The sequence below is a fragment of the Dromaius novaehollandiae genome, chromosome 10 (assembly GCF_036370855.1).
Source record: "Dromaius novaehollandiae isolate bDroNov1 chromosome 10, bDroNov1.hap1, whole genome shotgun sequence".
In the NCBI taxonomy this organism is placed as follows: domain Eukaryota; kingdom Metazoa; phylum Chordata; class Aves; order Casuariiformes; family Dromaiidae; genus Dromaius; species Dromaius novaehollandiae.
In genome coordinates this window covers 21865680-21890462 of record NC_088107.1, presented here as the reverse complement: position 1 = coordinate 21890462, position 24783 = coordinate 21865680, and the positions used below count along the sequence as shown (strand labels likewise).

The 24783-nt window shown below is 36.8% G+C and overlaps 1 protein-coding gene across 6 annotated transcripts in view; it reads left to right on the top strand.

The window, feature by feature from the left end:
* The window catches only part of SCAPER (S-phase cyclin A associated protein in the ER), a 193762-nt gene that overhangs the window by 53186 nt on the left and 115793 nt on the right, over window positions 1-24783 (top strand). For all 6 annotated transcript variants that reach the window (XM_064517566.1, XM_064517565.1, XM_064517564.1 and 3 more), the window contains exons 14-20: window positions 40-151; window positions 1902-2042; window positions 5396-5551; window positions 8728-8870; window positions 14531-14612; window positions 15932-16084; window positions 17417-17524. In XM_064517566.1, the coding sequence (XP_064373636.1) occupies window positions 40-151; window positions 1902-2042; window positions 5396-5551; window positions 8728-8870; window positions 14531-14612; window positions 15932-16084; window positions 17417-17524 (895 nt within the window). The remainder of the gene's footprint in view (window positions 1-39; window positions 152-1901; window positions 2043-5395; window positions 5552-8727; window positions 8871-14530; window positions 14613-15931; window positions 16085-17416; window positions 17525-24783) is intronic.

Sequence of the window (24783 nt, the reverse complement as noted above, 5' to 3'; positions counted from 1 at the left end):
ATGTCTCACTAGCTTGTTCTGCTCTGTTTGTATTAAAAGAACAATAGCGGAATCCAAAAAGAAGCATGAAGAGAAACAAATGAAAGCGCAGCAGCTGAGAGAAAAGTTACGAGAGGAAAAAACACTGAAGCTTCAAAAATTAATGGAGAGGGTAAGCATTCTGTAATAAGACGGATCCAGATTGGTGCCTTTCGGAAGAGCTTCTTTTTACTTTCCCCAAATGGTCCAGCAATGTTAGGAGTTAAAACTAGCAGTGAAATGAAGCTTGCCTCTGGATCTATGTTCACATAGTTTTCACAGATGACTCATGCATCAGAGAAATGACCTGGATTTGTAGGAATCTAGGATGATGATGATGATAGCAACAAAATAAAAAGATCTCATTCTAGGTTAATTCCCCTGTTGTGATGTGGGCTATAAAGACATTTCAGAAGATGTGGATGCTCTGCCAGAGTTTACAGTCTAATGGGAAAAAGTGTACAAAGTAATCAGCTTAATGAAAGGCCTATATGTTGTTCTTCTTTTTTTCCTCCTATTTGTATTGATTAATGGATTGGGGGACTTAACAGCCTTCCAATAACTACAAGGTGATCATCAAGAAAACAGAGCTAGGCTCTTCACAGTGGCGTATGGCAGTAGGATGAGAGTCAACAGGCATAAATTGAAATGAGAAGTTCCAACCAGGCATATGAAGAAACTTTTTCACGATGAGGACAGTCAAACATTGGAACAGATTGCCCAGAGAGGTTGTGTGGCCTTCATATCTGGAGGTTTTCAAAACCCAACTGGATGAAGCACTGAGCAACCAGGTCTGATCTCATAGTTGAACTTACTTTGAGCAGGAAGTTCTTTGAGCCCTGAGGTCCTTTCCAACCTCAATTATCTGATGATCTTACCCTCTTGATTGTTTGCCTATTTTACTTTTGGAGGATTAGAACACATTAAGGCAGTATCGTAAAGGATATGTAAGAGGTGGAAAGTTGCTGAGGTGGCTGAAGACAGAAAGAACAAAGGAAAAAAAGACAAAGGAATCCAGGACAGGTGGTGAAAGGTTTTAAAATTGGCAGTGGAGGAATAGTGATGGGAAGAAATTATTTTGCAGCAAGCAGTTAGGGACGGAAAGAAAATATCTGTAGTCTGAAATGTAAAAAGACTTTCAATATTCCTATAAGGCAAGACTAAATAGTGTCTCCTTATCATCTATGAATGGTTTTAAGCTGTTACGCAGAAAAGTTCTGATGTGTTCACCCATAATCCATGTGTGTGAGAAGATGAGGAAAAATCCAATCAGATGGATCTGGATCCAGTTTCATGGGCAGTTTGCAGCTTTTTTTAGTCTTGAGCAACATTCTACATAAAACAGCACTTTTTTTTAACAGATCCTATTGCAGATATGTTTACTATGCAAATACTGGTTAATTTTTGAGAATAGCTTCAGTGAATATTGTGTAAAGATTATTTCATCTTTGTATTAAAGCAGAAAGCTTTTGTCATTATGTACAGTCTTACTTTAGATACATTAGACCTAAAATACTATTGATACCATTAAAGAAGGCATTATTTTGAATCATGAACTTCTGTGAGATCGATGACAAAATACTGTACTGTCTTGGATTTGGGGAAGGTGCTGTAAAAGCAGAAATGTATTGTGTGTATCCAACATAAATGCTGAAACTCGCCAAATTGAAGCAGTTAACAAATCAATGTACTTTGAGTCAAACTTATCTCAGTGCAGGATTTTTGTAGGGTATTGTAATGTTTTATTACTGTAAATCTTTAAAAAAAAAGAAAAAGAAAAAGAAAAAAGTTAGAAAATTGTCAGGGAAATTCAGGCTCCAACTTCAGTTACTCTATCAAATTTCAGTTACTCTATCACTAATGTATTCACTAATTATACATAGGAGAAAGATGTACGGAAATGGAAAGAAGAATTATTAGATCAAAGACGCAGGATGATGGAGGAAAAATTACTCCATGCAGAATTTAAACGTGAAGTGCAGCTACAAGCAATTGTGAAAAAAGCACAAGAGGAAGAAGCTAAGGTAAGTTATTTTCTTTTAAAGGAAAATATTTAATAATCATGTTTGTATATGTTCTGTAACTCAAGAGTGTTCATGAGTAGTCTGAGAATGATGATGCAAGTTCGTTATAGGCAGTGTCGACTGTGAAGCAGATAAACTCCAACCTCTAAAAGAGAGAATTTTTCCTCTAAAATGAATTTAAAATTAATGAGCTGTTGTTAGACAGCATGGTGGGCTGGACTGGAAGAAAAGCTGGGTTGGAATAAAGAGCCTGCTTCTCCTGTTCCACCCAGAGTTTGTGGTAGCATCTTCAGTGGTAACTAGCATTCCTGTGTAAACGGCAGCAGATCTGGGTATAAATTCTCTGTATTCCAGCACGTGGAGTGCAAGGTAGGGAGAGCTCATTGCCCTTCTTCCTGCGTTAAATGTCCATTCTGGATCCAGCATTCCGCGTCCTTAAACATAAATTCTGTTTGTGTTGTTCTGATGCTGTGATTTATGCTGTTAATATTGCTGAACAGTTAGAAATAAATATAAAACTACAGTTAGCGCACAGCAGTTGTTCTAAGAAGTGTTTTGTTAGTGCTTTTCTGACTTTAATACCTAGTTTCATAAGATGAGCATTTAGGTGAATGCTTTTTGGTTTGCTTTATTCATATTCTTTTGATAAACATAAATGAAATATTTTATTTTAAAGAATTATTTTCCCATGTAAAGATACATGCATCTTCTTAAAAACCAAAGTGTTGCATTATATAATGACCATGTATCACAGCTGTGATTGCATCTGTTCATCCTGGTTGCTTAACGTAAGCACAACAAAATTGGTCTGGCATTTTGACTTAGTCACTGTTTCTGTCTCTTAGATTAAAATGGTTTCTAGATTACCTAATTCAGTCTAACATGCTTACCTTCATTATTATTTCATTACACCAGTGTGACTTCCATAATCATATTAACTAAATCACACTTACCATAATTCCCAGCTAAGCAGATGTTTGAAGTATTGTGTATGTTTCAGTGTGTAAGATCTGCTGCCTCTTGAGGTTCTTCTGTTCTGGAAGTAAAGGTTTAATTGGGTGAGAAGGCTTTACAGAAATACGAGCCTCTGAGTGGTATAGCTGAAAGACCAGGATGACTGCTGCCCAGTTGGTTTTCTAAATTCCCACTGCTTACCTGTGTACTGAACTGTGAAATCCATTCTGTAAGTGCATTCCAGTGAGTGACAAAAATTACCCTAGCACCATTTCTGTGATCAGCTGTTGTTTGTCCATTGATCTTCTGTCTACGCATTTATTTTGCGAATTCAGACAAATAGAGCATGCTCTTTGGGTACAACAAAAGAACTTCTATTTCAGTCATTGGTTTTTGACATAGTTTATAGCTAGTATATTTTTGTGATTTTATTCAATAACTTTTGTTCTAAAATCAGCATAAAGTTAAATAAAAATTTGGTTTTTCAGCTATATATAAATTTCTGGAGCATTTGCATTTTAAAGCCTAAAGCAGGCAAGAATTCTGTTCAACATTCTTGCTGAGAGGACAAAATATTTATTACTTTAATGAATCTAAGTAGTAGAAAAGGATATTTTTTGATATTTTTAATATACACATTAAAGTACTTTTAGCCTTTTCATATATATATTTTTTTAATTCCTGCATTTTGTACTGTCCTTCAGTGGGTGAATAAAATAATGTATGTGAAATAGGCTATGCCAATATGAAATATTAGGACAATTGAGCTTGTTAGTTTTTCCTTATTCACAGTATGCATACTCTCACTTTTTTATTCAATGGATACTCATAATTTTTAAAGTTAGATAGAAAGACCTTTTGGATCCTATGACCACTTACACATTTTTCTGTTAAGGGTTTTATCCAGTCGGGTCTTCGCATTCCAAATTTCCTGAGTTGGAGAGAAACTAATAAAGTCTTGTTGCTGGGAAGATTAGGAAGATTTTCCTGTTATTTATGAAAGTTTCGTGTTTTCTGGTATCATTCAATTTCTCTTTTTTATATTTCACAGACTCTCCTGTTTTTTTTTAAAAAAAAAAAAGGGGGGGGGAGGGAGAATAAAGCCCTATGCTCAGCTTGGTAGTTTTCAAAAAAATGTTCTGGTGGAATGCCTCATCAGGTTAATTATCAAATATCGGGAAATATTATAGTTTTCAATGTTAAAATTTCTCTACTGTTTGGTGGAAATTAGAAATTGAAATTTAATTTTCTGTGGTGAAAGTAAAATAAAACTTAGGCCTTATATAGTAAGATCAAAGGAATTCCTTTGGTGACCTGTGCTGCTGTATATACAGAGCAGAGCACAGGCAGCCATTCAGTACACTGGATTTTCCTGCAGAAGGAGAACCAATGTAAACCGGGAAACATTTCATCCTCTATCAGTGGAAATATGCCACTATCACTTGTACTTGCTAATTTGGGGGGACGGGACAGAATTTGAGCGCATCAGTCTTTGGGCTTTAGGGCAAAAGACAGCACAAATGAGTAAATATGTCTTCCTGTTTTATTAAAATATTTCACTCGTGCAGTGAGTTAGTAGTCTTACTGTATTATACTTTGTAGTAGTCCTGGGGTAGACTCAGGTCACAGCTGCACAGGTTAGATAACTTGTCTAAGGCCGTCAAACAAGCATGTTGCCGAGAAAGACGGAGAGCCCACATCTTTTGCATCGTAATGCTCGGAGGAAACCACTGAGGACCTTACCTGCAGCTGATAGGAGAACCTTGTGCAACCTTACGTAAAGATGCAGGATTTTGAGCATCTGTATCAATGTCTGAGAATTGTTTTTAACTGACATGCTTTTTACAGTGGTATTGTTCTCTGCAAGTGAATGATGAAGGATGACAGGGTATAAAATATTTACACATGTTCAATTCACATATATAAGTACTCCCTTAAGTCCAGCTCATATACATAAAGACTGGTGTCCATATTGTAAACACATTAGAATAGTTGTAACCTAGTCTAAATGAAGCTATATTTTATTTTTAAATGATTAAAGCTGGGAACAGTAACTTAAGTATTTAAATGTTAATAGTTCCTTTATAGTCAATGAGATTGATCATATGACTGCCATACCTAATCATTTTATATATACAATTTTTTCAGTATATTGGAAAGCATAAAGTAAATGTATATAAAATGAGTCTTGTTCTCTCACATAAATATTTGTCTGGAGTAATAAATACTACTGTACTGAGATTAAAAGAATTTTGAAGAAATAGTGGCATGTAAAAGGGAGTAATATACTGTCTGCCTCTTCCTGTCCATGAAAGTTTCAGAAGTGTTTGGAATGAAATGCAGTAACAACACAATTTATTTTAACTCCTCAGATCTTTACACTTTCTGATTAATTGCAGGTAAATGAAATTGCATTTATAAACACCTTAGAAGCTCAGAACAAACGTCATGATGTGTTGAATAAACTAAAAGAATATGAACAACGCTTAAATGAATTACAAGAAGAGCGTCAACGAAGGCAAGAGGAAAAACAAGCACGTGATGAAGCTGTACAGGTATAATTTATCTCTAGTTGTAGGGGAACAGTGAAATACATATTTTAATTATATACATTTAATATCTATTTTAATTTTGGCTCTGCAGTCTTTGTTAGTTTCTGTCTTACCTGCTTTATGCAACTTCAAAAGAGATTACTCTCGTATATGCCTCTTTTATAATGTTTCCACAACCAGAGGGAGAAAGGTAAGTCTTAAAGTCTAGATAGCTCAGGTTGTATACATGCTGGGTAGATGATTCATGCCTGTCTTAAGCTTTTTAAAAAATTAGTATTTGTTATTCTGTTATAAGAAAATCATTATATTTTAGTAACACCTAAAACTTTGAGAAGAAACAGAAAAACTATGCTTTATCACATGCCTACTGTCATAATTATCACACTTTTTACAGGGCCATTGAAAACCACAAAGCAAATGTTTGTGTTCCTGAAATCCTATATTTTTTTTGTCTATATCCTTCCAATACTAGACTTCCCAAACCTCACACATCCACTTTTTGGCGTTGTTCTGTATGTTAGAATCTAAACTATCAGTTTTCTTCTTATGTAAACTCCTCCTCTCTCTGTATACATGCCTCAGGTCACCACAACTATAGTTCACCTGTGAAAATCTAATCCAGCTTCCTTCACAGCTCAGTACGAATTGTTAGCAGCTGATTCTTCCTCCCTGTTGAGAAGTGCAGCACCTTTCTGGCTTCAGCTGCTCAGAAGCCATTGTTGAGACGCAGGGCACTCCAAAAGTGCTAGATAAAACGTTTTTTAAAGAGGATCCATCACTAAAAGTTTCTGGATTTCCAAAGATTGATTTTGTGGCATGTTCTCAGTGAAATGTACCCTTCCATACTGTGTATGAAGAGAACTGACCTCAGTGATCCTGGTTATCCATTATAATTATCCATCCTCCCTTATTCCAGAATGCAGCCTTCCTGGAGTCCCTTTCTGGGATTTTGGGTGTTTTTAGTTCTTTGTCTCTGCCACTTTTCTAGTCCTTTCCCAGATTACCTAGGCATTAGGAGCTTCTGTAGTTAAACTGGCTCTAACCCTGCATGCAAGCTTTCGGTGCTAAATCCCACTTACTACAACACGTTTCTGTCCATATTCTTTCTGCCAGACCAAGGATCAAGTTGATGGCTTCCTGCTATGTGTTTTTCGTGTACAGTAGCTGCCCCTGCTGTCCTTCTCTATAAAACAATGCATATTCCTCTCGGAGAGGTCTTGTGCTACACAGTGATGGAGCTGGACGCACTCCCACCGTAACACCTTTTTAGCAGTTAATACAAATATGAACAAACCCTTCATTCCACTTCAGTGAATTGAGGTGAATAATAACAGTGTTTTGGCCTATAAGTTTATACAGAATTTAACTTGATGCAAAGAAACCCTCAAACATTGGAAAAACACAACATTTCTAAACATAACTAGCTTACACTAATTTTACTGTAGCAGTGCTGGGCTTCACTATGTATGGAACTGCATCTTTTAGAATCACAAGGAATCTAAAAATGTTGCATCATTTCAGTATCTCTGAAAATTGGCATGCTTCTGTTATGTGCCTGGACAATGTCTTTGTAAACTTCTAGTATATCTCAGACCCATCCAGTAAAATCTGCTTGCTTCTTTCCAGTGCCAGATTCTGCACGTTCGTCTTTATACCTTTCCTTCCATCAAGCATATTTTAACTTTTAATTATGGGATCACAGTTTTTTTCAGATTGGACATGCTTTTCCATTTAATAGCACTGGTACCTAATTCAAAATGAGCAAGCCACGCTACTCTGTTTTCAAATGCAATCCTGAAGGTCTTTGCAAGGAATGTCCAATACAACCAGTGCTCATTTTTACAATGCACTGGGTATTTTTCATAGAGCTGTTCGCATTCTTGTCTATTTAATTGTAAATTGTAATAAAGCATGCTGTATCTTTTCTTTTTTATTTTATTAAGAAGGAAGTTAATGTATTTATGCAATGCTGTTATTGAAACTTTATGTAAAAAAAAAAAAAAAAAAAAAAGAATTACTGTGAAGGCCACAGTTTTGTTTACCCATAATAAAGCCATATTGCGTGTGGTGTTGAAGACAGTGTGGTTAAGATCATAGTCACTAACAGAAAATGCTACGCATGGAAAAAAGTGTTCAGTGTTATTTTTGTAACTCTTCATTTCTTGACATTTCTTGAAATAAAGTATAAGATTAATGTTTTCTGCTTTTAATATATGCAAATTTTTGTAAAGCCAGTGTTTAAAAATACAGTGCACCTTATTTAATCATTTAAAATGTTCATCATTACAGCAAGTTTTGATTTGTGCTAATGAAATCTTGCAGTGTCTTCTGAAAGGAAAATAATTTGTTAGTGTAGTGACACGTACTTACAGACAGGGAGGTTGTGGCAGGGAATATATTTTAAAAAGATATTTATTTAGTCTGTCATACAAAGCAGACTAGTTTTTTCAGTAAGATAAGGATTTCAAGAACATGTTAAAAATTCAGTGCTCCCCAGCCTGCTCAACTAGACCAAATAATCACATTTTCATATAGTAAAACTCACTAACTTGGTATGTCTACTCATAAATGTCTTATCTAAGTATAAAATTTCAAATATGGTTTACTTTTACATTTGTTGCTGATATGGTTGTAGCTAATCTATCAGAGAAGTTTACAATTCAATTGTGTAGCTCTTAATTACAGTCAGAATCAAGTGAAAATTGAGTAGTGAGAAAGGAATTGTATATTCAGTGATAGAACAAAAATATACACTCAAAACTCCTGTTTTACAAGACCAACATTCAGACAGTTCTAGAATCATGATTAAAATATTAATACTCTGTGAGAGCATATTTTGTTTCCACATCACCTTTATCCTTTAGGATGTTTAAAATGTTTTTAAATATTCTCATTAATTGATTAATACAGTTTTTTTAGTGGATAGACTTTTTCAGGATGAGCAAAATGTATGCCCAATTAATGTGTAGCTTAGTTCATGCAACTGTATTTTTAATCTGTGTTCAGACTTGTGAATTCACTCTTATTTTCTTATTATTTCTCTATCTAATAGAAGTGCAGTTCTCATGCCATCATGAAAATAAGAAAATTCTATAAAGAGATGTTTTAAAATACAGCTTCCATTTTTAGTTCCTTTTTTTTCTTAAAGGAAAGATTAGAAATTATTTTCCTTTGACTAGGAGCGTAAGAGAGCCCTGGAGGCAGAACGGCAAGCCCGAGTTGAGGAGCTGCTGATGAAACGGAAAGAACAGGAAGCACGGATTGAGCAGCAGAGGCAAGAGAAAGAGAAAGCACGGGAAGATGCAGCACGGGAAAGGGCCAGGTAAAGTTTGGTTTTGTTGCTTCCCACTCCTGTGCTGTTAGCCTTTCAGGCAAACTACCACTTCTCTATAAAATATAAAGACAGCAGTGCCTTCTTAGGACTTCAAACTTAGTATTTTAAAGAGTAATATTAATAAATATTCTTGATAAATGGTTTGAAAGTAGAAATCAGAATTCTCTAATAGATTTTTGTGTTCCTTAGATAAATGCACAATGTAACATGCGAGGATATATTTTGTTATATATTATTAAAATTCATTCATCTTAGTTTTATTGCTCACAAGACCTTTTAATAATTTACCTTTTTCATATTTTAGCTTAGGTTTTCAAAGGAAGCAAGATTAATGTTCCCATGTTCCCTGTTACTTCCACTCCCCAGTAACTTTTGGACTCATTGACATCAATTTGAGTTCACCTTTTGGTAGGCACCAGAGGCTACATCCGTGAAGCACAAAGCCGGGAAATCAGGCTTCATTAATTCTGCTGCCTATGAACTACTTGTTTTATGTTTTCACCCATAATCAGAAGTCTGTAAAGGGGTTTTCATGTGGGCTCTTCTTTCTGTTGAGCCAACCATGAGGTGCAGAGAGGATGAATTATGATTTGGGTTTAGGGAATGGCATTATGCTATACGAGAGAGGTTTACTGACTCAGGAAAACCACTTTCTATTTACTGTTTAATTTGCCAAATTCTATTCCTATTCACCTCCCACTGTGCCCTCTCTCCCTAAAGTTCCACTGCCACAAGCATTCCATAAAACCTAAATGCAATTTACATTTTTCCTATGACAGGAAGTATTCTGGATAAAATCACTAAGGTTCTTTAACCATTTTGATTGTTGCAGCGTATTTTCTTCAAAGTTATCATGAAAAGACTTTTTTTCTCCAATTAAAATATTCTGAAATATTTTGATCACCTTCTGTCATCTTCCAAAAACATGAGTAATTCTAGCTTTGCATATTAAAGACATTCAACTTTCAATTAAATGTTAAAATCTAATGAATTCTGGGTAGGATCTGTGGCCTTTCTTAGGACTTCTTGGACTTTACCTGAATTATTCTGAGTCACGTTCATAAGGAAACAGAATGCATTGGAGGGGCTCCTTCACTATCTTATTCTCATTCTTAGACACTTGAGGAAGATTAGAGCTAATATGGAGAAGAATTTGGGTTACACTATTTTAGGAAGATAGACTCTTGCATATATAAGGCTTCTGCATCTTTCTGAAATTATATACCCATTCCCTTCCTCTGTCAATTGTCTGCTGTGTAGCTCTTTAGGCACTGGAATATCTGTGTTTATCTGAGGAAATCAAGGCAAATTTCTAGAAAGCTGGGAAATTGCTGAACAAAGCCGATTTAAAATTTTGCTCAGACTAAAAGCTTTGGCATAGGTTTAGTTACTTTAATACCAGAAACAGGAAAATATCAATTAAGGTTATTCCTGGCAAATCTGATAACTCACTTAGGTACTGCATTCTGTGCGTTGCGTTTCTCTCTCCTGGGCAGTGGTGTTTTATCATCAACACATCAAGTAATTCGTTTGAGGGCTAATAAAATCTAAGTTCCTTTCCAGAAGAAACTATTCCTAAGATTAGAAATATGTGTTAGCAAATCTGGAGAAAAGAATATTTTAAATTTGGGGTTTTTGCATGACCTAACACTGGAGACTTTGTTTCTAGTGATAACTTTTTATCAGTGGGTATTCTGATGTTATAAAATCTGATGATCATATTATTTCTTATTTTATTGCAAAAAAGTGGTACTCTGCATTTCTTTCAAGCCAAATGAGGTTTTTATATCATTGCTTTTTCTTTACTGAAAACATCCAAGTATCTTTGGCTTTTAGAAATAGCAAAGAAACTTGAAGGGTGATATTAGTGGCAATTCATACCACTGAGCTATGGAAAGTTGAGTTTGAGTGCACTGCTCTTGCTTCCTAATGGTAGTTGGAGCTCGGAAATAATTGTACATCCTTGCTATTAACCAGAAGTCCTGTAGTCTTGGCTGAGAAACAAAGACATGAGCTAGTTGCTGCTGGTAAATAATGACTTTTTACTGTATCTAAAAAAATTGTTTCCAGCTTTTTGAGTCTCCTTTCTCAAAGGTGTAATGAAATTAAAATAGAAATCTTATTTGGTCAGATGAGATATGATCATTGTCCCCTTGACTTCTCCCCCTAAAGGTCTTCTGTGACTAGAACTTCTTTTTAGGCTCGAGACATATAATTGTGTGAGCTTCTTGTTTAATGAGTTTTAAATCTGCCACTTTTCTGGCATTATGGCATGTGAAGAGCAGGTGGCTTCTTTTGCCTTCTGTTAGTATTGTTTCACCTGGTTTCCTCTATATTTGCCATTATTGCACACAACTGCTTTGTATTTGACACTACAGTACCCTGCTTCCAATTGCTTTTATATTTGCTAGATGCTAATCATATGAGATAGTGGTTTTTGTTGGTGTTTGGGGTGTTTTTGTTTTTCTAAATTCTGGCAAAGAGTAGGGAGGGATGTGTGTGTGATGTCTTGCAATCTGGGGCTTCATTGTGTTAGAATGGCCTTCAGGTGTCATTGCAGCTCATGAATAACAGCTCTGAGCTTTCTTTAATGTGGCCGAGTTAAAGCAGGACTCGGTGTCCCGGTTCGGAAGGTAAAGGGAGATAAGCTGGGCAGGATGCTGGCTGTACTGTCCTTTCCATCTTGGACTTTGGCATGTTGTGGTGAAATCTCAGGGCAATCGTTTCAGGGTTTTTTTTCTGCTGCTAAGACTTGACTCTTATCCTGAAGATTTAATACTTGTTGGAATGAGTCATTTTTGGAATATCTGCTTAAAGTTTCTTCAGTATATGCTTTACCACGTGCATCTGGTGGTGATTAAAGCCTCTGTATGAAAGGAATAGTGTATTTAAAACTGACTCTAGGAGACCCTCTGCCCTTACGGTACATTAACTTGATTCCAGTAAGGTTTTAGATGCAATTTCTGAGTATTTTATATTCCAAAGAGTTCAAATCCATAATATGGAAAATCTTATTCTTGTCAATAGAAATCGTAAAACTGTATAACGTAACCTATTCATATAAAAGGCTTGCTTTTAGAAGGGCCTATATAGGAATACAGTTGATGCTCTATATTTAAGATAACTGAAACTTCAGAATTTTCTTTCAAATTGAAAATATTAATCCAAAATATGTATGATATTAATTTGTTATAATTTGTGGGATTAAACAAATATTGAAAAATATATGCCGAAAGAAGTATCTAAAATAAGCTTTGGTTTTGGGTCTTGTGTTAGTTATGTTTTGTTTCAGTTCATGGTGTGTGTCAAGAGCTCTTTAAAGCCAAAGCAAAACTTTTAGGAAAGACTGGGGTTCCGGCTTGCTTTATATACCTCCGGGGAGATGACACATACAGTACATAATACTTCTCATCCATCATCTCCTCCACCCCGACTCCCCGCCGGTGGTTGGAAGACTTCACTTACATTTTCTGAAAGAACAATTGTGCTTAGTGTTCCCTGTTAGACTTGCTTCCTCCCCCCTCTCCTTTCCTCTGTGTTTTTTATATTTTCTATGGCTTTTTGTTTTGAAATGTTACTTTCTCTGAGCCTTCTACTTTCACTGAAATGGCTTTGTTTTTTATAAGGGTTTTCTGTTTTAAAAAGCAAACAAAAACAAAACACAACAAACAAATACCCCTGCAGCTCAAAAGCAGTGTGGGGGTATGTGTTCTGTCTCTCTTTCCCTCTCTCTCTCTGTGTATGTATGTATATATGCATACACACATACATATACATATACACATACATACATATATATATATATATACGTACACACACATGCAAAAAATGAGTGGAGATGATTTGCCTCAGGGATCTTGGCAGCTCTCTTTTAGATTTCTAATGTCCTTTCTACCTCTGCCTCTTATTTTGGATAAGGTATTCAAAAAACTTACTGTCAAGAGACAGTATTTTTAAAAGGATGCAAATTTTCTCAAGTGTTGGATTTAAGTGTGAAAGTATTTCACTTATTTCAGTAAAATAACTTTTTTACAGTTCAAGTTGTTACCGTTAATACTATTCCCTAGTAATGTTCTCTTTGCTATCCTTTCTAGTTTTGTCATTCAAACTACTTTAATTTTAGAGTGCCTTTTAAAAAGATGGCAAATAGCTTTGAATGCCTTCTGCATTGCTCGGTTTACCCAAAGCTTTCATGACCTCTTTTGGCCCTTGTCAGAGCTGCCAGACTTCTAGAAGTGTTACTATCCCATCCCAATTCTCTTTTCCTACTACAAACAGCAGGAGTAGCCCACTTATTTTCTATTTAGGGTTTAAGAGCTCCCTTGGCTTACCGATATTCTTGGTGAAACTGTTACCAGCTAGTTATTTTTCTGCTTAATATCATTTTTTTTCTAGAAAAAAAGATGTTTGTAGCCTTTGCAACAGCTCAAGTTATATCTCTTCTGCTTTTTTCCCAGATGGGAAAATAAATCTTGATCCCTTCAGTAGGGTGATACTCGGGGCATTCACTTTGGATCTTTCATTTACTACTTCAACTTGTACCTCATTTTGCTGTGCGTATATAACGTGCATTAGAGATAGGTGTGATACGGATTTAATCTTCTATAATACGTTATCAAAGAAAAGTATGACCAATATTTCAATGGTATTTATTCTCTTGTGTGCAAAGATTCAGGTGGATTTTGAGAAGCTGTGGGTAAGGGTTGGGGTCAGTCTGTGTCCTTTCCTTCCCCGTTTCTGCTTATTAGTTCTCTATGGAGGGACTGCTACCCGTTTTGGAGGTCGCAGTGCAAAGCGCTGGTACTCTCTTTACTTTCTCCATGCACTTGGGTACGGGACCCCTTTCCCAGGCACAGCCCCCTCTTTCTCTATCCCCCGCAAGGACTCAGTCTCGCTGACCTCCACAAGCATGGCACCGGTGCTCTGGCTCTCTGCTGGGGAGGGGAAGGAGGGTTGTCAAAGTGAAGAGGACAAGTGAGGGGTGAGGCATGATTCAGTGCTGGGAGAGGGATGGAGGGCACGCAGGCACAGTGAGCAAAACAGGTCCTGACTCTGCAGTTTTGTACGGAAGGTGCAACAGTGATGGTAATATAAATGCCCAATCTTTCTGCTATCCTTTCATATCTTGAATGTTTACAGCATCAGTTTATCACTCATGACTGATACCTACAGTATCACTTCCTGTTGGTCACAGTCTAATAAGTTTCTGTATTCAAACTTCTTGTGATCATCATGTTTATAAACTGCACTGTCCTAACTGCTGAGTGTTTTCTCTCTGATTTGCCGTTGTATTCCTCCCTCTTGCTTCCCTGACAGCAGCCGCTGGCTGGAGAATGCTAATGGTGGCAGGGCATCACATTCATCCTTATTTTGCAGCATCGTGTTGACTACCATTGCTCTTGGTTGGACTGAAGTATGATCGGGGATATGGTACAAAGGTTCAAGTGTCTGCTTTTATTAAATCATCAAAATGATAGCTTCTGTATTCTCTGTTAACTAAGCTGGTTTCCGTTGTCTTTCTTTTCTACTGAGCAACCTTCATCTTCATTTTTTGGGAGTGCTTGTTCTCCATTTCAAACAAATTTGTCAATATGCTGTATGCTTTACCGTATTACAAGTTTCCCCTATATTTATTTTCTTTTGGTTAGAGATCGAGAAGAGAGGTTGGCAGCTCTTACTGCAGCTCAGCAGGAAGCCATGGAAGAACTACAGAAGAAGATTCAGCTGAAGGTATGAAAGGATACTTTGGATGAAAAAATATATTAATAACATAGAATTTCTACAAAATTATTTTCCGTATGTATGTTTTAGTTAGCAAAGATATTATAATGCAGTAAAATGTGTCCTGAATTTTGTAACTTGACATGAGGTTTTTGTTTAGACTTCTGTGTTAAGAAGAGGACCTTGCCATGTAACATGCACTGTGTAATTTGGAAATAACAGGCCTGAGCCCTATGGAATTACATTCATTTCAGAGCTTGGAACATGAGAACAAATAAATTTGTACTTTATCCAAGAAAAGTCAAGTAATTTTGAATTTAATCATGAGGAAAATCAGTATGTAAAAACTCGCATACAGTTGGTAAAAACAGTTCAAAACCAGTCACAGTCACTAGTAACAGTACTGGCAATGATGCCGTTAACAGTGTGGCAGGCTATTTCCTTTTGTACCATGAAGGGCTCCAGTGATTTCAATGAATAGGCATAAGGACTGAGCCACTTGCAGCTCAGCTGTTGAATTGGCTCTCCAGTGGAGAACCAGAGACCAAAGTCTCAGGAGGTTTGAAGAGAGTTCCATTATTTGTGAAGAAAAGTAAAGACAGCTAAAATGCTAAGTTTTGCTTTCAAGGTTTTGAGATGGAACTACATAGTAAAGTTTCAATTATAATTATTATAGTATGGTCTATGTATTTGCATAAGTAATCTTTCATTTCGGTTTAATTCTTTGCTCTGATCCCATTCTGAAGAACCACAGCTACATTTACTTACACTGTGAAATGCAATTTTATTGTTCAGTAAAGATTTATACCCCAGCCTCTGATTTTAAATAATAGTTAGTTTATTCCATTCTCATGAGAATTAGGTATGGAAACCTTTTGAAAGAATCTTGTGGACTATGCAAGCTACTGCAGACAAATAACAAGTAATTTATTTCACTATAATTTGTGCTTTATTGTTTCATTTCTATCAGTGAAAACAGCGGAATTGAAAGTTGGACTTGCGTTCTCTGCCAGAGTGTTTCATTAAGAACAAAACAGAAGAACTGAGATGCTACCTGTAGCACACAGATCTATAGAACGATTTACAAATCCTATCCTTGTAAATAAAAATAGTGCTGATTGATTTTAAATCATAGTATAATGTTAAAATGTATATAAGTGTAGTGACTTTTAATGCCTTCCAGAATTAAAAAATAATTTCAATTTAACATAAGTTCATCCAGAACTGTACAATATTTGGTAATTCTCAATATTTCTTTGCACAATTTAATTCTGTTTACTGTAATTTAATTTTTTTTTCTTTGTTGTTTTTATTATTTTTGCATTCAGCATGATGAAAGTATTCGGAGGCACATGGAACAAATTGAACAAAGAAAAGAGAAGGCAGCTGAATTAAGTAGTGGAAGACATGCTAATACTGATTATGCACCAAAACTTACACCATATGAACGAAAAAAACAGTGCTCATTATGCAGTGTCATGGTAAGTTGGAACGGTGGAGAAAGAGGGAGCTCTACGGTTGCTGAGTAGGAAGCAAGGAGATCTGTTCTTGTTGATAAGTGTTCTTATTGATGTGCGCAAAGACTATGCATTATTGAACAAAGCCTTATATCCTCCTTAGGAAGTTGTATAAGCATTATTTCTCTTGAATAGCGGAATTAAGTAGGCTTGCACAAGATCCCTTGGAGCAAGAATAGTAACTTGGGTTCTACCGTAAAGCAGAAGAGAGTCTTGCGCATTTACCTATCGTTTACCTATCATGCCTTTCAGAATGAAGGTTAGAGTGAAGTCAAAATGAGACGAGAAGCTAAAATTTTTCTTTTAATCTTTATTATTTAACTGCTGTCTAGCAAATCATTATATAATTTACTCTCAGGTCCAACATAAAAGATGTGTATATAAATTAGGTTGAGGGATAAAGTTCTGCACTTGAGCTCTAAAAGTCTAAAGGTCTGTTCCATTGGCACTGCATCTGGAATACCTCATGGTTTCTTGAAACGGCATCTGTTTCTTCACAGTTTTTTGTTTTTTTTTTTTTTAACAGAGTTATTTAATTTACTTATGTAATTCTCCTAAAACAGATTGTATAATTAGAACTGTTACAATTTGTCAGTTAAGGCATGAATGAAATAAAACACAGTAGTTCCATGGTCTAGTCATCAAAGAGATTGCAAAGCCTAAGACGCGTTTTTAAATATACACAATCAACACCCTCATCTGTTAGAATATAAAACTCCATAATGAAGAAGTGTGTATGTATATTTTTACCAGAAAAACTTGCATAATTTCTGTGGAGTAGAGCCATTTCAGGACTAAGTTTGATAGAGACCCATCCTTGAATCTTGTTGCTGCTCATTGGAGTGTATTTTTGATTCATCTGTTGGCTGAACAAAATCATTGTGTTTAGTTTTTGTTAGGTCTGGTCTGTATGCTGCACCATATCAATTTTGTTTTGTGCAGGTATCACAACAGCTACAACATTTGTATCGCATCTTATGTCAAAACAAAAACTGTAGGTTAATACATAGGCACTTACACCAGGCTTTGAATAAGAATTAATTGTATTGAGGAAGACTAGACAGTTTTGGTTATTAATCAGTAAAATGGGTTGAAAATAGTGTGCTGAAATTAAAAAGAAAAAATTTTTTACAATGTTAAAATTAACTGTTTCAGTATCATAGTTATGAGGTGTTACTTTAGTTACATACCAGATTCTGAACATACTCCTAAAAAATAGCATGTATTAAAATACTATTATTTATAGATCCCTGTATTATTGAGCAAAAAATTACACAGAATTCATTGTCATTACAGATTTCCTCTGAAGTATACCTTTTTAGCCACATTAAAGGGAAAAAACATCAACAGGCTGTCAGAGAAAACAGCAGTATCCAAGGACGAGAGCTTTCGGATGAAGAAGTGGTACGTTCTGTAACAATTTTTACTGTATTACTTGCCTTTAATTTTAAATGCTATCCAGCTGGGAACGCTAAGAATATCTTGAAACAAAGGAATTGAACAAGAATATTTTTGTTAGCGTGGGAAGAATAATGCCTTAGACTGCCAATGAAAATGAGTGGAAGAAACTCAATTCAAATACTTAACGTGATTGCCATTTGAAATATATTGTCTATAGAAATGTGACTAATTGTTTTCCAGTAAATCAAAGGTGTTCTTTCATCTCACTGTATTTACCTTTTCATCATAAAAATCTCATGTGTTGAAGCTGTCTGCATTTTGCTTTACTTTTCTTGCTCCTTTCATATAGTGTTCCAAATCTTGAGTCGGGTGAGACTGGCAACTAATTCTGAAGGGTCTTTGCTTTGTGATTTTTGTGTTATGTTCCATAAGTGGTGGTCTTATTTTCATTCCTTTTATACAATTCCAAATGGTAAATATTCTTCACTGCTTTAAATAAAACCCATTTCAGTATAGCTACAAAACAGCTTACCTACAAAGACTAGATATTAAAATAGTCAAATGAAAGCCCCTAGCTGCTCCTCCAAACTCAAATGCTGTTCTTTCTTATCTCACCTTGGCCACATCTAGCTTTTTAACATCTTTGGCAATCCGTTAGTCACTCCCTTGCATGTATCTTGCTGCTTCCGAGCAGCTTTTGAGGAAAATTGTGGAATATCCATCAGCCTACAAGATCTAAGTTACCTGAGATGATGAAGAATCTAAAGTCATCATCATAGACTGTCTTGTTCTCCCCCTCCTCTTAGGAGAGGTGTCAACTTGAGTATGTCATACTGATGGACAGAGAGGAACGTGGTCTGAAACCTATGAAAGCTTTAGCAATGAAAAATGAATGCCCTGAAAAAGTCAGTAGCTGATTATAAATCAAAGTGCAGCAGAATATAATGTTTTCTTGAGGCCACAGTGAATGCGTAGTTTTTCATTTTTATAATAAAAGCAATCTGTAGCTGTTAAAAGGATGGTCAAAATTCAGTGTAGTAATTAAAGATGTCAGACATCTGCATCCACATAAAAGCCCTTAGCACTCTTACAAATATTTGTGAAAAGGATGCTTGACAAGTGCTTGTATACGTAAATTTGACAGCCGTGTTTCCAATGAAAATGAGTAAAAGCCATTAAAAATAGTACTTAGATCTGACACAATTTCCCGAATTCCTCTGCATTTTTTTTTTCTGTTCCTGTAAGATTGATCTTGCCTTGTCTAGAGAGAATCTTAGAAAATAATGAGTAGGAAAAAAGCAATTCTGCTTAAAATATCTTAATCTTTACTTAGGTTATAAGATGTGCTACCCTGTGCATCAAGGTTAATAATGCTGAAAGTTGTAGCGCTAAATTATTTTAAAATATAATCACAGAAATCTTTTGCAAGTATGAGCACCACTGGAAAGAACAATAGTTAGTTTTTCTGTTTCTTCTTTAGAAGAATTGGCCCTTGGAGTGATCTTTAGGAGGCACTGAAAGCATTTTATTGTAAATCAAGAAACCATGCTGTTTTAAGCAAAGACTTCCGAATGGCTCTCTGAATTGCTTATTGCTGCTGCTTGAGCTGAACAACAGGATTAAGTCAAGGCCATTTCTGTGAGCCAGAAATTATAGCAGGCTTTGAGTTCTGTCTTTCTCTGAAAATTTGGGAGTCGGCAGGCAGTGCACCTGTCGGACTTTCCAAAGAAACACTGCACAGGCTAATTCAGATTCAACTTCCTCATGTTAAGAAATCTGTTTCCAACCAGGATCATTCAAATGTTACTGCCCAGTACTTCTGATTTGGGGATGTCTCCTTTATTCCTTCACAGTTCTTGATACTGCTTTTATTAGTTGAAGCAGTTTCTTTGTTTACAGCTTCTAACAGTCAGTAATGGCGTGTTTCTTTCTCTTTTTAAAATAGCTTTGGAGAGAGAAGTCTCTGAGGTACTGAAATCCACAGAGATAGGTATCCCTGGAAAAGTGGAGTAGTAAAGTTGGAGAGAGTTGTCTGGAGAAATAAATTTCTGCCGAGTTGCAGCTTGCCTACCCCTTCCCAACCGTAATAACCGGACTTTTAACTTCCTTTTCCCTTTTTGGTTGCTGGGACTTGGGTTGTTTTGAGTTTGGTTTTGGATGCCAAGTTTACCTGCATACTGCCTCCAGTTTCCTACAAGTACAAGCCAGGAGAGTTACCAGAGCTCTTTCATGTCGGTAAATGCACCCCAGAGTGCATTGGTTGTAATCCTGACGTTTTCTTGTACGTAATTAGCCTGTGCTTTTCTCAGTGCCAGCTGAGCTCTGGTTTTTGCTTGGCCACTGCCTCAGATGAATATGGAGGAAAAAAATGAAGTAGATATCTTTGTTATTGTTTTTGATCCGGATGTTATGCCCTAATCAGTATTTGATTTAATAGCTTAACGCTTCTGTCTGCCAGAAGAAGGGCCCGCGTTGCAGCCGCCGCACGGTGCCCCAGCTGGGGCAGAGAGCTGCCACTGGAGGGCGCAGAGATCTTGATTTTGTGATGTCCAGCAGCATGTGCTTAAATCTACTGCTTTTCTGCAAACATTTCAGTGTGAACTTAACATCAAGAGTAAGGTTAAGTTTATGGGATGTCTTGAGCGAGTACTCAGCGTAGGAGCAAAAGGAAAGAACGGATCTAACAGAACGAAGAGCTTGACAATTGCAAGAGCAGCTTGAGGGCCGCCGAAGTACTGTGTCCTTAATGAGGCGATGCGTGGTGTGCAGCGTCCTGGCAGCATACCGATACTGCCCTTCTAAGCATATTTTATAGATTATTTATATCTGTATTTTAATTAGCCTGAGTATACAGTACTGAATTATACCATTGTAATCTGAAATTTCCTTGGCCTAAGGCCATCTTCACAGTTTTCTTTTTTCAAAGAGCAGTAATAAGATCTGCATCCTAGAGATATGGTCTCTGTAAAGTAGAAAAGCCATTACATTTATCAGAACAGTCTGCTTTGTGTACCTTCTTATTCAGCATGGACCGTTAATGCCCAACTTTGCCTCCCCCCACAGCTAAAGCATTCAGTAACTGTAGATGAATTTTAACATACAGGAAAACAAGCTTCTAAAGTACCATATAGAAATAAAAATGGATCCTAGTGAAGCACTGTAATGTTCGTAGTTACTTATTCATCACTGCTTTCCATTTTTTAATCAGCGAAGGTTTCTGTAGCGAGAACACACTTGTACTACTTAAAGTTATTGCTTGTCATCTGTGATGTCTTTATATACATCTTGTCTGTGACCCTTCTTCTTTGACATAAAAGACTTTATTTATATCACCTTTGACCTAATAAAATTTCACCTTTAACCTTATGCACTTGACACCTCAGATAACTTACTCTTGATCTTTGACTCATTTTGTTTTAAGCCTGTTAAGCATAATAGGTAGCTGCCTAGAAAGAAAGCTTTGTTGCTTTTTGGGCTTCTTTTTATTGTAATCCGATCATAGAAGTTCTTTATTATTACTTGGGCAACCACACAAGGCACTGGAGTATATTTATTTTGTCCATATTAGTATCACAGAAGGTAAAGCTTAAGTATCTCCTTAAAACTTTGGAAATTGCTTCAAGTAATGCTTGCATAATCTCTTTTCTTGCAGTAAGGATTTTTGTTTGGTGATCTGACTGTAAACAGCATGTTAAAAGTTAAAAGTCACCAGTTCTTTAAAAAAAAAAAAAAAAAAAAAAAAAAAAAAAGGAAGTGCTGTATCACATGATCATGGACACTAATTGCTGTGGGCCAAGTGAATCCTAGTCATTGATCTTGCCAGATATAAAAAGAAACAATTATATTCTAGTAGGTTTTCTTCCCTTTGCTACAACATCTATAGATTCTGCAATTTTATAGACATGTTTTGAGAGATAAGTGGACTCCCTGTTGTAGCAGTTTTCCATTGTTAATCATATACTGTGTAAGAGCTGATGAATAATGTTAGACGTGCAGTTAATAAGGTGAATTCACTGGTAAATGCAATATATTTGGTGAAACCCACAAAGAAAATACTTCTGTTATGAATGAAGATGTTAAAAATGAAGAAATATGAAATTATTTAAAGGTCTGTATAACAGCTTCATTTCATTTCAGCTTTTTGGTTTTCTTCCTTCTGGGATTTATCAGTCTCTAGTTAAAAATTGCAATTTGCAATTGCAATTTGCCATGTTATCACTGTCCCACATCCTGATCATCTCACCGTTATATTCAACGTAGCAACCGTGTTCTGTGGTCTTCCTCTCTCCCTCTCTCACCTGCTTAAATACATCTCTTCATCCATCAAACTTACAGCTTCACCGTCTCTTTAAATTATTACTTTCTATGCGGTTGGTTTCCTGTCCCCAGCTTTAATATTTGTACTAGTTTCAGTTCAGCACAAGATTTAAATGCTGTGTGCGTTTTGGTTTCACTGACTGTGCTGGAATCAGTGAGCGTGCTGGAAGTTGTGACCCATGTGACAGGGGGCTTTCGACACCCAGGCCGCTAACGTCACCGAAAAGGAGCCTGCAGAAAGCCTGGGGAGGGCATGCATTGATTTCATTAGGCTGAGGATTAGGTCCCTGCAGGGACCTTGTATACTCATGCTCCCACCTGTAGCTCTTAGATAATTCATTTTTATGCCCCTCTGCTTTCCCTTTTTTTCTTTTGCCTTTCTTGTCTATGCTAGTATATTTTGAGAAATATTCATTACATTAGTAACCTGATAGCTTCCTCCTTTGAACTATTGTCCTATCTTTTGTCTGTATCTCTTGCCTTAAAACCATGCTATTTAAATGACAACTTTAGAGTGTAAGCCATATAACTGTGCACTCTACAAATGTTTCTAATAAGTGAAGGATACTTCTGAAAAACGTATAAAATAGAAAGCATGGCTGGGGTTTGGTTAATTTATCTGAGATGCGTGCTAGAATTTTATGTATTCCAAAGAAGAGCGGCTGGAGAAATATTAATGAACCGTTCTTTGCATATGTGAACAATGTGCTTGGGGGCGGGGGGGGGGGGGAGAAAACTGACTGTATTCTGTCGTGGCATTACTGAAACAAAGAACTTCTTAAAGACATTTAAATCAAATGAAAATATAATCCCGTGGTGGAGAGGAGAGACTGTTGTTCTGTGATGACTGGCAGCTTTAAAAGGCGAGGATTTGTAGAAGGCGATGGCCGGCTGAGCCCACCCACCTTGCTTCCCAGAAGGGTCAGGTTGGCAGTGACGGCCGCAAGCTTGCCGTCTCCTGGGGCTTGTCGAGCAGGCCGGGGCTGCAGTGCAAACTTCTACTGGCACAGCTCTGTCTAGATCGCAGAGGGCTCTGGTTTAGTCTGGTTTACAGTGCGCATAGCGGTGCTGGCAGGTTCCCCGGGTACAGACGCTCGGGCGCTGGCAGAGCTGCTTTTCTGCCAGGACGTGGTGGAAGGCTGCCTGAGAAAGCCGGGTGGCACTGGCGGGAGCGCTGCTCCAGCCGCGGGAGGGTTTTAGCTAGTACAGCAATACAAGCAAAGTTGGCGTTCATCTGAGCTTTAATTTCTAAACGCTTTTTAGGGATGAAGGGTGGTTTTTCTTAAAGAAGTCAAGCTGTTTTCTCAGTTATGTGCATCTCCCGCTAGTTCTTACAGAAGAAACTACTGAGGAGAAGAAATGTGGGAATGCTTTTGTGCCTGACCTTTACTCTTTGCCTTCTGTATTTACAAAGAGCTTCCTTGTGTAGAGCCGTGGTGATGCCTGGACTCTGTTATGTTTTTTAGATTGACATTGTTTTTGTCAAAATTAAATGATATATAATTATTGTTCAGCCTCAGCAAAACTGGGAAAAATGCTTTTTGCTTTCACTTCTGATTCAGAGGGTTTAAGTTCTTTTATTTGAATGAACAACACTATGTGATGAACTCTTTCTGTAACCTTTGTAAAAGATATGATTAAGCAAAATGGAAAATGACATAACAATAGTAAAGATGAGCCGTTTTTTTCATCTACTAGAGGAGTTTGAGGTATTTATATCTGTGGGTATATGGTCTTTTAAAGATATGCAAGAGTAGCAGTTCTTCCTGAGCGTTTGTGCCTGTGTGTATGTTGCATGCCTACTTGAGCTATGTCACTAAGCATGTTTTTAACCATTTTATTCTTCATTTCACTGTAAGTATTGAAAACTCTTAGTGTTCAGTTTCAAGTTCTTCCATCATGTTTGTTTACTTGGTGCCGTGCATTAGGGCTTTCATGTGGGTCTGAGCTCTGTGTGCCTCAGGCCTGCAGCCATGGTCTCCTTGTGGTGTGTGTTTGCACTGCAGTCTCAGCTGGTTTATTTTATTTTATTTTTTCCCTCTTTCAAACATCTTTTACAGTTTGGATCATCAGTTATGTCCATTAAAATAAGAGATTAGCTTGACTTAGCTATAGTGGTATGTAATACGTAGATCATTTTGAAGTAATACAGTGGTACGTATACTTTGATCGGATATTGAAGAGTATTCCTATTTCTTTTCTCCCTAGAGCTATAGGAAGTACATTCTATTATAATTTCATTCTTCCTTGTGTCTGATTATAGTTTTCCAAATGCAATTTATTTCTATTTCAGTTTCTGTTCTTTTTTTATTGAGGGGAAATATGCAATTCACGGCAAAGTTGTAGTGCTGCGTCTTCCTTCTAGTGCAAATGCTGTAGCAGGAGCCTTCCGAGAGAGAGCGGGCAGAAGTCCTCCCGCGGGCGCGTTTGTGCTCCCCGAGCTGGAGGAAAGCGCACAGGGCGCGAGCTTTGCAACCTGGAGTGCACTGGGAGCTGTTAGGGTTGAGCTAAGGAATGCGTTGTTAAATAAACACATTTTGAAATAAAATTTTTAATCGGAAATAAAGTTTTCCAATATATAATGGCAGTACAGGCAAATGGAAACATGGCTTTACTCATACCCAACAGAGCAGATTTAAAAACAAACAAATAAACAAAACCACCATGGCCCTATAAACTCATCTGCCTGATTAATCTCCTTTTGTCTTGTCCCCAGTAATAAAAGAGGACTGACAAACTGGATTGTGATTTCATTTTTTTCTGTGGAGTTTCATCTGTCTCGGGTAATGTAAAGATGCAGCTGTATCTTTTGCTGTGGGAGGACCATATTTTTCCTCTCCTTTCTCTTCTGTAATGCTCAGTGCAAGCAACCTGTAAATCGCCTATAAGCAAAAACCACCCAGATCGGTTAAGCTTCACCTTAGGGGTGAGTTTGCTTTACTTGA